We start from the raw sequence: 15,589 nt of genomic DNA, 5'->3' as shown, positions 1-15,589 counted from the left end.
AGACGTGAGACGTGCGGATCCATCTGCAAGGCTTTATTGTGGAGAAGACAGAGACGTGGTCATGAAGCAGGCAGGGTCAAACAGAGGCAGACAGGTATATGGGGGGCAAGACACAAGAACAGTCCTAGGGCTAGCGTGGGTCGACGATGGGCAGACAGAGTCAGAAGGGGCAAGACTAAGGGAGAAATCCAGGAAACCAGGCGAAGATCAGAAACCGGGAAAACAGCTAGGCTAGGGCTAGGGCTAAGGCTAAGGCTAAGACTAAGGCTAAGGCTAAGGCTAATGACTAAGGCAAAGGCAAAGGCAAAGGCTAAGGCTAAGGCTAATGACTAAGGCAAATGACTAGGGCTAAGGCTAAGGCTAATGACTAAGGCAAAGGCTAAGGCTAAGGACTAAGGCAAATGACTAGGGCTAGGGCTAGGGCTAGGGCTAAGGCTAAGGCTAAGACTAAGGCTAAGGCTAAGGCTAATGACTAAGGCAAAGGCAAAGGCAAAGGCTAAGGCTAAGGCTAATGACTAAGGCAAATGACTAGGGCTAGGGCTAAGGCTAAGGCTAAGGCTAATGACTAGGGCTAGGGCTAGGGCTAAGGCTAAGGCTAAGGCAAATGACTAGGGCTAAGGCAATGACAAGGGCTCCGTAAGGTAGCTATCTCTAGGAGAGTGATAAACGCTGAAACAATACTCGGCAGAGGGAAGGGATCAGAGTGAGTGTTAAATAGTGAGGGAGTGATATGAAACAGCTGGGTGCAATCAGTGTAAACAGGTGTGTGCAATTCGTGCTGAGTGCAATCAGTGCAATGCATGATGGGAAATGTAGTCCGGGGTGATGTGCAACAGTGTGTAGTGCGAGAGTCAATGAATTGGAAAGTTCATGAACCGGATTCGTGACACTTATATTACACATTACTTTCTTAGGTAATACACTGTAAGTACACATAAGTGCACATACTGCAAAATAAAGTGTAACCCTAATGTTTCAGCTCAGATGTTTCTCCTAAAATAGACGCAAAAGAGTCACTAGTTGTGATTTTGAGCCATAAAATGAATGTAAAGCAGCTCGGATCATATTGAAAACTCAAACCTGAACACAGATTGAGACGTTCTTGAGACAAATGTGAGATCACTGGGGTCTTTTGTCATATTTACCGCTCAAATACTCTTTAAGACACTTCACCCTAGTGTGCAGTTTATATCAGAGTTATTACAGATAACTAAAACTGAATCTGAACAATATAAAAAAAACTGAAATAAAATAAAATATAAAAAATTATTTCATTATTTAATTTCTTATTTTAATTTAGTTAAAATTAATGTACTAAAATAACAAACTAAATATGAAATAAAAATTTATAAAATTAAACATATTAATAAAATAATAGTATCTCAATTATACTAAAATAACACTGGTTAATATCAGCTCAGAGCAGTTATTATTGTTAACAAAAACTATTATAAAAAAATCGTTACTTGAAACAAAATAAACATTATCTAAAAAATAATAACTAATAAAACAAAATATTTCAGAGTTTTTGCTTAAAACAAGAGCAAATATCTGCCAATGGTGTCAGTTTGAATTAAGTTGATCTTTCTGATATTTATTCATGCTTTAAGCTTAAAATCACTTCATTTTGATCAATTTCTCAGAAAATAAATCCTCATATCTTATATCATTTTTCTTGTTTCGTAATTTAAGAATATTTATATGTTTGTACTGGAAAGCAAATCAAAAATACTGAGTAAGAAAATCACATTTTGAAAGTGTGGACATCAGTGTTATTTTACTATCGCTGATATACGATTATAGATTAATCAATATTTTGGATTGTTTTTATTTTCATCTTTTCTGTTTTCATTTTAATTTTAGTTACAAGTTACAAATAAAGTCAGTAACAGTAGTATTCAGCTGCAGAAATGTAATAACTACGTGTAAAAATAACATAATAGTGCTCACTGCACAAGTTAAATACAGATTGATCTTTGTTAGAGCTGTGGTGTTATTTGATTAGCAGAAGCAGGTATTTATTGGCTGCTGTCTCTTTAAGACCAAATGCATGGATATAATGCATGACACACATCCGGTTTCTTTCTCAGCTGTTTACATTCATTTAAGACATAACCGACTGTTTTTACTAGAATACTTGCCAAAGAGACTTACTTCTTGTCCTGAATCTGGATGCGGTTCCAGTAGAGCGGTTTCATGGGGCAGGCTGGTTCGACAGCAGGTTTACGCGGCGCTTTCTCAGTCGCCTGTCCGAATCCAAACCCGCCAAAAACAGGAGGCGGAGGAGGGGGCGGGGCTCCTGGAAGACTGGGTGGGGGCGGGGCTCCTGGAAGAGGTGGAGGAGGGGGCGGGGCATGTGCGAGTCCAGGTAAGGGCGGAGGAGGAGGGGCGGAGCTTCCAGGAAGAGGAGGAGGCGGCGGTGGAGGGGCGGAGCTACCAGGAAGAGGAGGCGGTCCTGGAACCACACCCAAACTCATGCTGATGGAGTCCAGGTCCAGTTTTTTGGGCGGGCTGGAGCTGGTGCCCGGCGCTGGTCTGGCCCCGTGTCCCTCGGGGGTTTTGATGAAGGTCTCGCGGTCGGTCTGGATGCACACGTTACGGAAGCTTTTGGGCGGCTGGTCGTCCTCGGTGGAGACGCAGATGTCCTGCAGCTCGCCGTGCTCCCGTACGGTATTATACACTCGCTCCTGCCGCATCCCGCCGATGAGCGACTCCAGACGCGACACCACCGCCGCATGCTCGCCTCGAACCTGGAAGATCTGCAGCTCGAAATCCGCCTGGAGCGACACGGAAACAACAAAGAATTACTATTAGTATGCAATGGACAATAAAAGCATTGCATAATGCATCAGGGTTATCATCGTTAATTAAAACTAAACTAAAATAAATTACTTTTGCTTCATTTAAGCTAGTTACCAAGGAAACATTTAGAATTTTCATTTAGTTGTTTAACTTAGTTTAAATAATAATGAATAAAGAATAGTGAAATAATAATAATAATAATAAATAATCAAAATGAATAAAAACCATATACACATATTTGGGGAAAAAAAACTAAATCTAATAAAAATAACAAAAGCAAACATCAAAATGACTAAAATATTAAATAAAATTTAAATAAAAAAAATAAAACAAAAAAATAGTTCAACATTTTAAAGAAGTATATATAGACATTTTAAAAAATCTAAATTTTTTAAAAAATCTAATAAAAATTAACAAAAAAATGTTAACAAATATCTGCCAATGTGGTCAGAAAAATACGCTTTCAGATATTTTGACATTATTTTAACAAGTACTGTACAGATATTTGTTCTTGTTTGATCTTAATTTTTATAAATTTTTCAGAAAATAAGACTTAATATCCAGTGTCATTTTGCATCTCCAGTAAATGTATCTTGATTTAAAAATGTTTGATTCGAGCAAACGCACTTATGAAAACGACTCGTCTTCTCTGACTGACTGCGATCGAACGCTGCAAAAAGACATTTCTGAGAAATTGATCAAAATTGATCAAAATTACAAAACTAAAATTTAAAAAAATATATATAAAATTGTATTTTTAAGTTTATATTTTTATAAAAACTAATTCAAAATATTAATAAAAAATTAAGACATATAAAAAAACTACATTTAATAAAAATACAAACAACAAAATTACTACGATTTTGACTAAAATTAAAATAAAAACAGAAAATATAAAAATAAAAATGATTTCAAATTTTTAATAAAAACTTTAAGACATTAAAAAAATTTTAAAATTTAAAAATTACTAAAATAAACAGCAACAACAAAAACCCTAAATCTTAAAATTAACTTAACTAACTTAATAAAGAATTAATACTGAATATATAAAACTAAAAACTAATTAAAAATATTAATAAAAAACTATAAAGGCATATTTAAAAAAAATCAGAACTAATAAAAACAATAAAATTACTAAAACTTTGACTAAAATTAAAACAAAAATTGAAATTATCAAAACAAAATTTTATTTTATATTTCACAAATTTATTTTATTTCAAGTTTTTTACGGTTTTAGCTTAAATAAAATAAGTTGTACTTTTTATATTTAATTTTACTTCAGTTAAAGTTTATTTTATTTCAAGTTTTCTTTGGTTTTAGCTGAAATAAAATTAATTTTAAATTTTTTATACACATTTCATTTTATTTCAGCTCAAGTTTATTTTATTTCAAGTTTTTTATGGTTTTAGTTATCTATAATAACCCTGGAATTCAGCTCATACTGCATCAGTAACATTGGTTTCAAAGGCTGTTTCCTTCTGCTTTATTAAACAGAAAGTCCGTCAGATTCTGTCACAGACAGAAGGAGAGCTGGAGGCCGAACACACAGGGCTCGATCCGACCGTCTCTCAGGACATCTAGTGTTTTCTGTCAGTACTGCAGGATTCTTACATGCAGTTTCTCCAGCTCCTCTTTACTCTCTCTCTTCAGCTGCAGGAGAGCGGCCTGGTGCTCTGAAACACACAAGACAACATTCACAGAGAGAAAAACACAAAGCACGAGCATACATGAGCTCAGCTGTGCACCAGCTTCATCTCAATGAAGAAAGAGTACACAGCCGTGAAATGACCATGGAGGTTAACGTTCAGTTCATTAGGAAAGAGTAAAGATCATTCAGAACCTGATGAGAAATCTCAGACTCTGGGTTCTGCTCTTTACAAGAAGAGAAGAGAAAAGAGTCTGGATAAAAGTGTCTGCAAAATTAATAAATGTAAATGCAAATCGAAAAGAAAAGAAAAAAGAAAACAGAAAAGAAAAGAGAAAAGAGAAAAGAAAAGAGTCTGAACAAAAGTGTCTGCTAAAATTAATACAATTAAATAGAAAAGAATCTGAATAAAAGTGTTAAATTAAATGTAAATGCACATGAAAATGTAAATAGTTAAGTCAAAAAATTAAAAAGAGAAGAGTCTGGATAAAAGCATCTGCAAATGAACAAATATTGAAATAAATAAGATATTTCAGAGATCTTTACTTTGAAATCTGTGTTTAAAAGCATTTATCTTTTAATCATATTCAATGTAAAGCTCAATAAAACTCAAAATCTTTATGCTACAGACTCTGAGTATTTACACGAGCTAATTAAATGTAAAATCAAGTCGAGTCAGTGCATGTAATCTGAGGTGAGAGAGTGCATGCGTGTTTGATGAAACACACACACACACACACACACACACACACACTCACACTAACACACACACTCACACACACACACTCACACACACCCACACACACGCACACACACACAGACACACTCACACACACACACTCACACACACCCACACACACGCACACACACACAGACACACTCACACACACACACTCACACACACCCACACACACGCACACACACACAGACACACTCACACACACACACTCACACACACCCACACACACGCACACACACACAGACACACTCACACACACACACTCACACACACCCACACACACGCACACACACACAGACACACTCACTCACACACAGACACACACACACACAGACACACTCACTCACTCACACACACATACACGCTCCTGTATTTAGACCTTCAGCGTCTGCGCAGGATGAAACTTAAACTGTATTTGATTAGCATCACATGACACACAGCAGAGCCGCGCGACTCACCGGCTTCAGTGTAGCGCAGGCCCACCTTCTCCTCTCCGTCCTCTTTAGGTGGAGGCCAGACGGCCTGCAGACGGCCAGGGGTTCGGTCCTCACCGTCGGACAGAGACGTGACCTCAGACTGAGCAGAAACAGAGACAGTGTGCAGAAAAATCACTGCACTGCATGAACACACACACTCTGTTCCATTCAGTACTCGTATTTAATACTTCAGAACTAGCCAAAACTAACAGAAAGTCACATTCATTTATAAAGACAATGTAACTGGCCAGCATGGCAACATGATATAAGTCCAGCTGTGAGAGAGAGAACCTCCACCGAAACATCTGATCATCTGTGCTGATTCTCACCAAAATGCAAAAAATAAAATAAATAAATAATGGGCAACAGCAAAATACAGTAAAATTAAATAATTTCAATAATTAAAAATTAATACTGCTAATAAAATACTGTTACTGGTTGCTTGTGTTATTTCACAGTGCATTAACTAATATTAACAGATACAACTTTTGATTTACAAATGCACTGATAAATGTTTAAATTAGCATCAATAATAATACAAATAATAATAATAAAATACTTGATACTAGAAACGTTTTGCAATCTTTTATAGAATTTATTTCACTAATCATGTTAACAACAGCATGAAGTAAAGATTGAACATGTTTTCTGTGCATTAATGAATGATCACACTGATTGTGGTGTAATTAATCATCTGTATGATTACAGTATTGTACTGTATTGTGATGCTCTGTGGGACTCTCGATAGAAATAATGAAATGATAAATAATAATAAATAAATAAAATTATAGTATTTCTATTTTATAGGGACAAAATGCAATGTGTTCATTGCCTGTAAACAACATTATTAATCAATTAATTTAATTAGTAATTATTAATTAATTAATTTATTTATTTATTTATTGCCAGTAACTTATTTCAGTTAAATTCACTGACGTGTAGCAAAAACGTTCATTTGGACCCTTAAAATCAGATAAAAACAGAAAAATATAATAATAGCAAAAAAAATAAAAAATAAAAAAATTAATAATAATAATAATAATATTTTTAGTAAATTTCTATTTTTATTAACTTTTGTTTGGACCCTTAAAATCTGATAAAAACAGAAAAATATAATAATAGTAAAAAATATATATATAATAATAATAGATTTAGTAAAAATCTAATAAATAGAAAAAAAAACTTCAAATCAAATAAAACAGAAAAATATAAATAATAATAACAAACAATAAATAAATAAATAGTTTTCTATTTTTACAGGGACAAAATTAACTTTTCTTTGCCTTTAAAAAATATTTATTGCCAGTAAATTTTCTTGAATAAATCCGCTGACGTGTAGCAGTGGACCCTTAAAATCAGATAAAAACATAAACTGCTGTAACTACGATGCTAGAAACGATTCACACTCTGAATTTATTTGATTGAATAAGTACGTTAACAACAGCATGAAGAGGGATTAATTAGAGAAGGATCACGTCGATAAATCATCTGTAACACATACTCTCTCCTCAGCGACCGGAGCTTTGCTCAGCTGTCTCTCAAAGATAGACCTCAGCAGCTCTTTATCGTTCTTCTTCTTCCTCCGAACAGCGTCCAGATCCAGCGCTGCATCCAGCGGATCCCTCTGAGCAGGTTTCGAGCTGAATAATATGGATTTGTCAGCAACAGCATCAGAAGACGAATCCGTCGCCACGGATCTGTCCTCGTTCGATGCTTTCTGTAGCAACCCGGTGATTTCAGACAGACTTCTGGGTTGGTTTTTCTTTTTGGTTTGTTGTAGTTTGGCTTTGTTGACGTGTTGTTTGAGGCTCAGCAGCGCTCGGTCCGCGTCTCGCTGTTTGATTTCTGCAAGCGTCTCCCTCTCGTCTCCGAGCGCTCCTTTCTTTAACACCCGTATCCCGCTGAACAGAGCCGGCAGCTGCTGTCTGTTGTCCTGTTTGGAGTCGTTTATCGCAGAAGAGAGAGCGATAGACCCGGACCCCGTCTGTGGACGATCTGAGGAGGGTAAAACAGAAGCTGCACTCTCAGTCTCTTCTTTTTGGGAATCGGTCGGAGATGTCGGATCTGCTCCGGAATTCCCTTCTTGGTTTGAATCACCTGAAACCAAAGAAGCGTCCTCACCTGCGTTACGAGACTCAGAAGCAGCTTTGAGAGGAGGAACGAAACTTCTGTTCGGTAATTCTGACGCTGAATCTACGCTCCGAGACGGCGCTTCTTTTCTGGAATCGTCTGACGCACGATTGAGTTTCGCGTATGGACCGGTCCGACTCAGAATCGAAGCGTCTTTAAGCGATCGCTCCACGAGACTCTCGGCTTTGACAACGAACGGCTCGAGTCTGTCCGCGGATCCTTCATGTTCCCTGTCAACGACAAGAAGACTTAAAGCGGGGATTTTACACTCATACTTACCAAAATTAACATGCAAAAAAAAGATTTTTGGTTTGTTTTCCAGTATAACTATCTAAACATTCTTAAATCAAGATATAAGTGACGCTGCAGCACAAAAGCAGTGTTGAGTCGCTGGGGGATATTTGTAGCAATAGCCAACAATACATTGTATGGGTCACAATTATACATTTCTCTTTTATGCCAAAAATCATTAGGATATTAAGTAAAGATCATGTTCCATGAAGATATTTTGTAAATCTCCTACCATAAATATATCAAAACTTAATGTTTGATTAGTAATATGCATTGCTAAGAACTTCATTTGAACAACTTTAAAGATGATTTTCTCAATATTTAGATTTTTTTGCACCCTCAGATTCCAGATTTTCACATATTGTCCGATCCTAACAAACCATACATCAATGGAAATATTATTTATTCAGCTTTCAGCTGATGCATAAATCTCTTTTTTTTTTTTAAATGGACCCTTATGACTGGTTTTGTGCTCCAGGGTCACATATTACAAGATACATTATTTCTTTTTTTATTTTGAGGGGGAAAAAGCATTAAAAAAGTGAGTTTTTGCTTAAAACAATAAAAAATATTGGTCAGAGAGGTATGATAATCCTAAAAAGTCTGCAAATAATAATCTATAAATAATCTCGTTTCCCCTTTGAATTAACCCTAATTATTGTGTGCAATTTTCCTTTTCCTGAAATGCTAGTTAATGTTAAAATTTTGGACTAAAATGTACTTTTAGGTTATTACAACTTCCCCAAAAATTTGGATTATTATTATAAACCATTTGGTTTATTATTATTATTATTATTATTATTATGAAAAAATGTTTTTACACTTGTGGCATTGCTGGTCAAAAATTACCCACAAAAATTATTCCAAAAATTGCTTATTATTATTATTATTCAATATTGTTTTTTGTTTTATGTTTTTTTTTTCGTTATGCTATATTATTACCAAATCTCGGATACAATATATATTCTTTCAATAAGCACAGGTTTGGTATTTCTTCCTGGAACTGATTGATCGTAGGCAAAAACTGAGGTGCATGAGCTCATATCAATGAACCGTACGATCAACCAGATCCAAAAAGAAGCACAAAACCCGTGATAAACGAAAGAAAACAAACTGAATCCAAGGAAGACCAGCACAAGGGTTACGTTTATGTTTCTTAAGATATTTTTCTTGTTTTTAGCAAAAACTCACTTAATTTTAGTAATTTTTTTCAGAAAACAAGAATTAACATCATAACATCACCATTTTCAACAAAAAAACGATGAACTTTTTAAGCGTTTTGGTCATTAAACGCATTTTGGGGGCCTGAAAATGCAAACTTTTGAAAACATGCACATTTTTACCGTTATCTTCTTCATTTAGACTACATAAAAGTGTACTAGTGAAAACAGCGACGTCATGCGTGTTCACGTGTAACATCGCCATCTACTGGCCAGGCATCAGTAATACAAATTTTAAGTCATTTTATCGGATCCATGCGAACGGGAAATGTTTTATTGTCTGTAAGCGAAAAACGCAAAGGAAAAATGTTCTGTTTTTACTACACTTAGTACTACTACTAATGATAATGAAAGTAATGATAGTACTACTACTAATAATACAATTATTATTAAAACATTATTTTTTAAGGAATATTTACCATTAAATTATTTACCAGAAAAATGTAAATACACAACACAATATTTCTGAAAAAAAACTAATAATAATAATAAAATAATAATAAATTAGTTTTTTAATAAAATCAGCTAATTAGAGATGCTTTAGATTATAAAAATTTAATGAAACCATTCAAATGGAATCCAGAAAATTAATGGAAAACACAGAATTTGCTAATAAATTGTGTAATATTCATTATTTCAATTAATTAGACATGCTTTTTGATTGATATTTTTAATTTAACCATTAAAACAGAGTCAGAGAAAATTCAAATGGAAAAAAAAAGGAATTTGGGAAAAAAATAAAAATGGAATTTGGGAAAAAATACAAATTTAATTCAGGGAAAAATAAAAATGGAATTTGGGGGGGGAAAATTAAATTTAATTCGGGGAAAAATAAAAATGGAATTTGGGAAAATACAAATGGAATTTGGGGGGAAATACAAATGGAATTTGGGAAAAAATAAAAATTTAATTCAGGGAAAAATAAAAATGGAATTTGGGGGGGGGGAAATTAAATTTAATTCGGGGGAAAATAAAAATGGAATTTGGGAAAAATACAAATGGAATTTGGGGGAAAATACAAATGGAATTTGGAAAAAATACAAATGGAATTTGGGGGAAAATAAAAATGAAATTTGGGAAAAATAAAATGGAATTTGGGAAAAAATAAAATGGATTTCATAGGGCCCTATACACTGCTGTCATATAAACGTACGCTTATATAAGTGCCTATAGCTGATTGATTATCACTGTTATTGATCTGAACTGACCTGTGCTAAATAATGACACATTGAGTTCTCAAATCTATCTCTATAGTTGAGTTTCTATAACTGATTTTGCTATTTCTGTGCTGCTGCTTTGATGCAATCTGCACTCTATAAAGCCCTATAAAAATAAAGCTGTCATTTTGCTTCAAGCAAGTGCATCTCGATTTAAGAATCTTGATTTTTTTTTAACTGGAAAACAAGGAAAAAGGTCATTTTTTTGCAGTGTGGCAGTTCCTCCGAGACGACCTCGTCACCTGACCTTTCCTGAATGCTTGTAGCATCTTCCTCATCCTCATCGTCGATGTACGTCTCCACTCTGGTCACCTGCACCAGATACGGATCGGAGGACTCCAGCTCCACGTTTTCCTCCAAACCACCTCCAGATTTCAGGCTCAAAGGATCTGCTACTCTGATATGACCATTAGCATCTTCATCAGGCAATGTTCGGAATGACATCAACACAGCTGTCATCTGATCCGACATGAGGAACCTTGAAGAGGTCCAAGTGTGGTCTGGATCCATATTCCTGTTTGCATTGGATCCTATGAAGTGAAATCCAACAGCTGCATAGTTAGTGTGGTTTTACTCCAACCTGCATTTGCTCTAGTTTCACAGACTAGAGAAAACAAAAGGTCTTTGTGCATGAAAATCCCCGGGTTTCTCTCTCTCTTGCTCCAGTTCTAACGAGCTGCGAGCCGCTAAAGCATTTTGGAAGCACTTTTGTTCCATGCAGTTCTAGTGAGTCCAGTGCGAATCTCAAACGAGAGAAAGAAAACGGAGAGTCTGAAGTGTCTCAGTGTCGCACTAGTCCAGCGAAAGGAAACTTACAGAACTAATGGATACGAGCTCAAGATATTTCCCAGCTCCGGCGGAGTCCGTGAAGGCTTGTTTTTCTCCTGGAGAAAGTTCAGTGCTGCCTTTGGAGAGGAAGGAGTCACGCAGGTCTGAATACTTTTCCCTCTAACCACTCCCTCTCTATGAACCTGGCAGAAATTCACCTGCGAGTGTCCGGTTACTCGAGCGCAGGAGCTGGAAGTGTGAGGCAGGGATGCAGTCGCTCTCTCTGTAATCTCCTGCAGGGTCAGGTGGAGTGGGCGGAGCCACACTATTACAACAGTGGCTATAATCAGCTCTGCTGAGGTCACTGGCCACGCCTCTCTGTTGCTATAGCGCTGACCTGCAGTGCTTGAATACAGAATCAAGTGTGCAGCGAGAATCAGTGACCGTCTGCAAACTTCCTGTACAACTTCCAGTGATGAGAGACTGGTCATAGTTAATTAGGGGGAAAAATGCATATGCATAGAATGCATATAGAATACAAAAATATATATATAATAAAATATATATAATATATAAAAATACATTTAAAAAATATAATAAAAATATAAAATATATACGTATTTTAAATATTTGCATAATATTTAGAACATTAACATAATACTTAAAAAAATGTAAATGCATAAATAATATTTAGAACATTAACATAATACTTAAAAAAAATGTAAATGCATAAAATGCAAGAATATGCATAGAATACAATAAAAATATATAATAAAAATATAAAAATCTGTACATATTTTAAATATTTGCATAATATTTATATCACATTAACATAATACTTTAACATTATACTGGCTATAGTTAATTAGGAGGAAAATGCATATAGAATACAATAAAAATATATAATAAAATATATAAAAATATATAATAAAATATATTTAAAAAATATAATCAAAATATAAAAATCTATAAGTATTTTAAATATTTGCATAATATTTATGTAACATGAACATAATACTTAAAATCATTTAAAAAATGCAAGAATATGCATAGAATGCATATAGAATACAATAAAAATATAATAAAATATATAAAAATATATATATATAAAAATATATACGTATTTTAAATATTTGCATAATATTTATTTAACATTAACATAATCCTTAAAAATAATAAAAATTCAAAATTAACACAAAAATATCATCAGAATATAAGTATACATGTTCATATAATTTTTCTAAAACATTAAAAACTATTATAAAATAATTCTCATAAACATGTCTTTATCAGGTCTGCTGGTTAGTTGTGTTTCTCTGAGCACATTCTGCTCCGGTCGTCACGGCGATCTGGCAAGTTCACGGACTGTTAGTTTGTTCCGGGATGAAAGGAAATTCATCCCAAAGAAAAGTGTCTTAATGAAACAACCGCAACATTTGTCAAAGTTCGGTTCAGAGCTGAAACTAGTCCTTCTACCAAAACCAGAAAATGCAGCCATATGCAGACATCCAGATTTAACCGCTGAACTAGTTCTGCATGTGCAGGGGCCTACATTAGTGCGGCGGGGCTGTAACCAGTCCGGGCCTCTTCTGAGCTCTTCTTATGTAAGAGAACCAGCGCTTATGAGCACTGAGAGCGATTACTGCCGCCTGCTTCTTGAGTCATAAGAACAAGAAACACACGTGTACATTGTGTTTGCATTCAGTTTAAGTAGAAAAAGTGTCATTTATGTAAAGTGCATTTTGACCATGGTTTCAGTTTGTGTAAAAGCATATAACACTCACCATAAAAAAAATGTAATAAATAAAAACATTAAAAGTGTTTAATATTTTCGCTTGACACCAGAGTGTTAATGTGCAAAACATAAAACATAAATAATAAGAAAAGGACATCACAATAAGTAGTCTTTATTTACAGTAAGCAAACTAAATTAAACACTGACAAACAAATGTTTTTTTGTTTTATCGTTTATGCATGCTATTTTTATTTCTTATGTCTGTTGTGATAAATATGTTTTACATAAAGCATTTTGAATTGCCTTTGTGTATATTATGTATATCTATATAAATAAACGTACCTTATCTATTATAACCAATATAGCTTTTTATGGTGAAATAAAGTTGTAAAAAGCCAATAGAATGAATGAATGAATTATTTATTTTTGCTTTGAAGGAATGTTTTTTGTCTTTGGGAAAATCAATATTTTTCATTAATATTAAATCAGAACCAAACCATAAATACTGTATAGTTTGAGAAAAACTAATACAATTTGGCTAAACAAGAGTATTTTTTAAAGATGGAGCAAAGTATATTTTGTCAGTGCTGTGAATAAGTCTGACTCGAGTCTATAAACAACAGTAACCTGTGAGGGGAAGTTCCTGTCTGTTGCTGATGGTACCGAGAACAACAACGACAAACTAGCACAAAAGCTCCGGCGCTGGAGTAAAGGCAGTTAGTTTAACCTGTAACACCAGATAACATAAGTGCCCAAACTACACGTCTGCTAATAGTTCTGAGACAAAGGCTTGATCATTAAGTCCTTTAATCTGACATCTGCAGCCGACTGTGTTGTGTGTGTCACGCCGGTCTAATCTGACATGAGATCAGTGCGGTCAGATTCTGGCGCGTAACAACAGTAACCTGTGAGGGGAAGTTCCTGTCTGTTGCTGATGGTACCGAGAACAACAACGACAAACTAGCACAAAAGCTCCGGCGCTGGAGTAAAGGCAGTTAGTTTAACCTGTAACACCAGATAACATAAGTGCCCAAACTACACGTCTGCTAATAGTTCTGAGACAAAGGCTTGATCATTAAGTCCTTTAATCTGACATCTGCAGCTGACTGTGTTGTGTGTGTGTCACGCCGGTCTAATCTGACATGAGATCAGTGCGGTCAGATTCTGGCGCGTCACGGGTGTGTCGGTATGCTGGAATTTCACTAACATTTACACACACACACACACACACACATGTCTGGTTAGCTATCCTTGTAGGGACTCTCCATAGGCGTAATGGTTTGTATACTGTACAGACCGTATATTCTATTGCCCTACACCAACCCTACCCCTAAACCTACCCCTCACAGGAGACTTTCTGCATTTTTAGATTTTCAAAAAACTTCATTCTGTATGATTTATTAGCTTGTTTACCCTTGGGGACCTCAATTTAGGCTGTGTGTAGTCAGGTTTAAGTCCCCACCAGCATAGAAAAACAGGTACACACACTCACTCACACACACACACACACACACACACACACACTCACTCGTTCGCACGCACGCATGCTCGCACTCACTCACTCACTCACACACACACACACACACACGCACTCACACACACACACAAGACAAGACAATAAGGACAATATGGTCAATAAACGATAACTGTAACTATATACTGCAATTTGGAATTATTGGAATTACTATTAGGAATTTTACTGTTATAATATTTTTGTTTGTTTTTGCCAGTTTTCATAATGAAAAGACAGAGCGAGTGCATATCTAAGACTGTGATATTAATTTATATATTAAACAGCCTGTAATAAATCAGTACGCTAGATGAGGTCAAATAAAGTCCACATTCTATTGATTTGTGCTTATTGGTGAACGTGCAATACATGTAATGTAAAAATAAACTCAAATGACAACAATCTTTTCAATTATAATTTTGATTAAAATATATATATATATATATATATATTATCAGTTTAACTATTATACAGCATGACGAAACTTGACTCAACAAAAACAGGACAAGCTTGACTAAATATGATAATAACTAAAAAGTATATTTGACTAAGACAAAGACTAAATTAAAACTGGCTCAGAAAGTTATCCTAAAGTTATGAACAAATGTTCTTCTACTAATGTTAATAGTATGTTCATTAAAAGTTATTTGGTCTTTAATAATGTTAGCACAAAAACATAATTTATACATCATTCATGGAAAGTTTTTCCTGAAACATTTAGTTCAAAAGTAACGGTAAAAAGTAACAATGTTTGCATAATTACAAAACGGAATGGGGACAATTAAACAGACGTAAACACAGTTTCTGAGTGCAGTTATTACAGTTATTAACATGTTCTGCTGCTGAATCAGTCAGGCGTGACCTCAAAACAACAAATGAGTCTTCAGTGTCTCACTAAGTCGAGAAATCTGGATTTGCTGACGTGCCCTCTGGACCTGAAAGACTTCTTACACAAAGCCTGCAAGTGTGTGTGTGTGTGTGTGTGTGTGTGTGTGTGTGTGTGTGTGTGAGTGTGAGTGTGTGTGTGTGTGTGTGTGTGTGTGTGTGTGTGTGAGA

At 35.0% G+C, this 15,589-nt stretch overlaps 1 protein-coding gene across 1 annotated transcript in view; it reads right to left on the bottom strand.

The window, feature by feature from the left end:
- The window catches only part of LOC107569813 (formin-like), a 56,874-nt gene that overhangs the window by 36,497 nt on the left and 4,788 nt on the right, over positions 1-15,589 (bottom strand). The window contains exons 2-6 of the mRNA XM_016255968.1: positions 10,768-10,832; positions 7,164-8,022; positions 5,645-5,762; positions 4,414-4,475; positions 2,155-2,777 (exon numbers count right to left, since the gene is read on the bottom strand). Coding sequence (XP_016111454.1) covers positions 2,155-2,777; positions 4,414-4,475; positions 5,645-5,762; positions 7,164-8,022; positions 10,768-10,832 — 1,727 coding nt within the window. The remainder of the gene's footprint in view (positions 1-2,154; positions 2,778-4,413; positions 4,476-5,644; positions 5,763-7,163; positions 8,023-10,767; positions 10,833-15,589) is intronic.

This window comes from Sinocyclocheilus grahami, unplaced genomic scaffold, assembly GCF_001515645.1.
Source record: "Sinocyclocheilus grahami isolate Dianchi unplaced genomic scaffold, SAMN03320097.WGS_v1.1 scaffold1383.1, whole genome shotgun sequence".
NCBI lineage: Eukaryota > Metazoa > Chordata > Actinopteri > Cypriniformes > Cyprinidae > Sinocyclocheilus > Sinocyclocheilus grahami.
The sequence above is the reverse complement of the archived record's forward strand: the minus strand, read 5'-3'. Positions and strand labels throughout refer to the sequence as shown.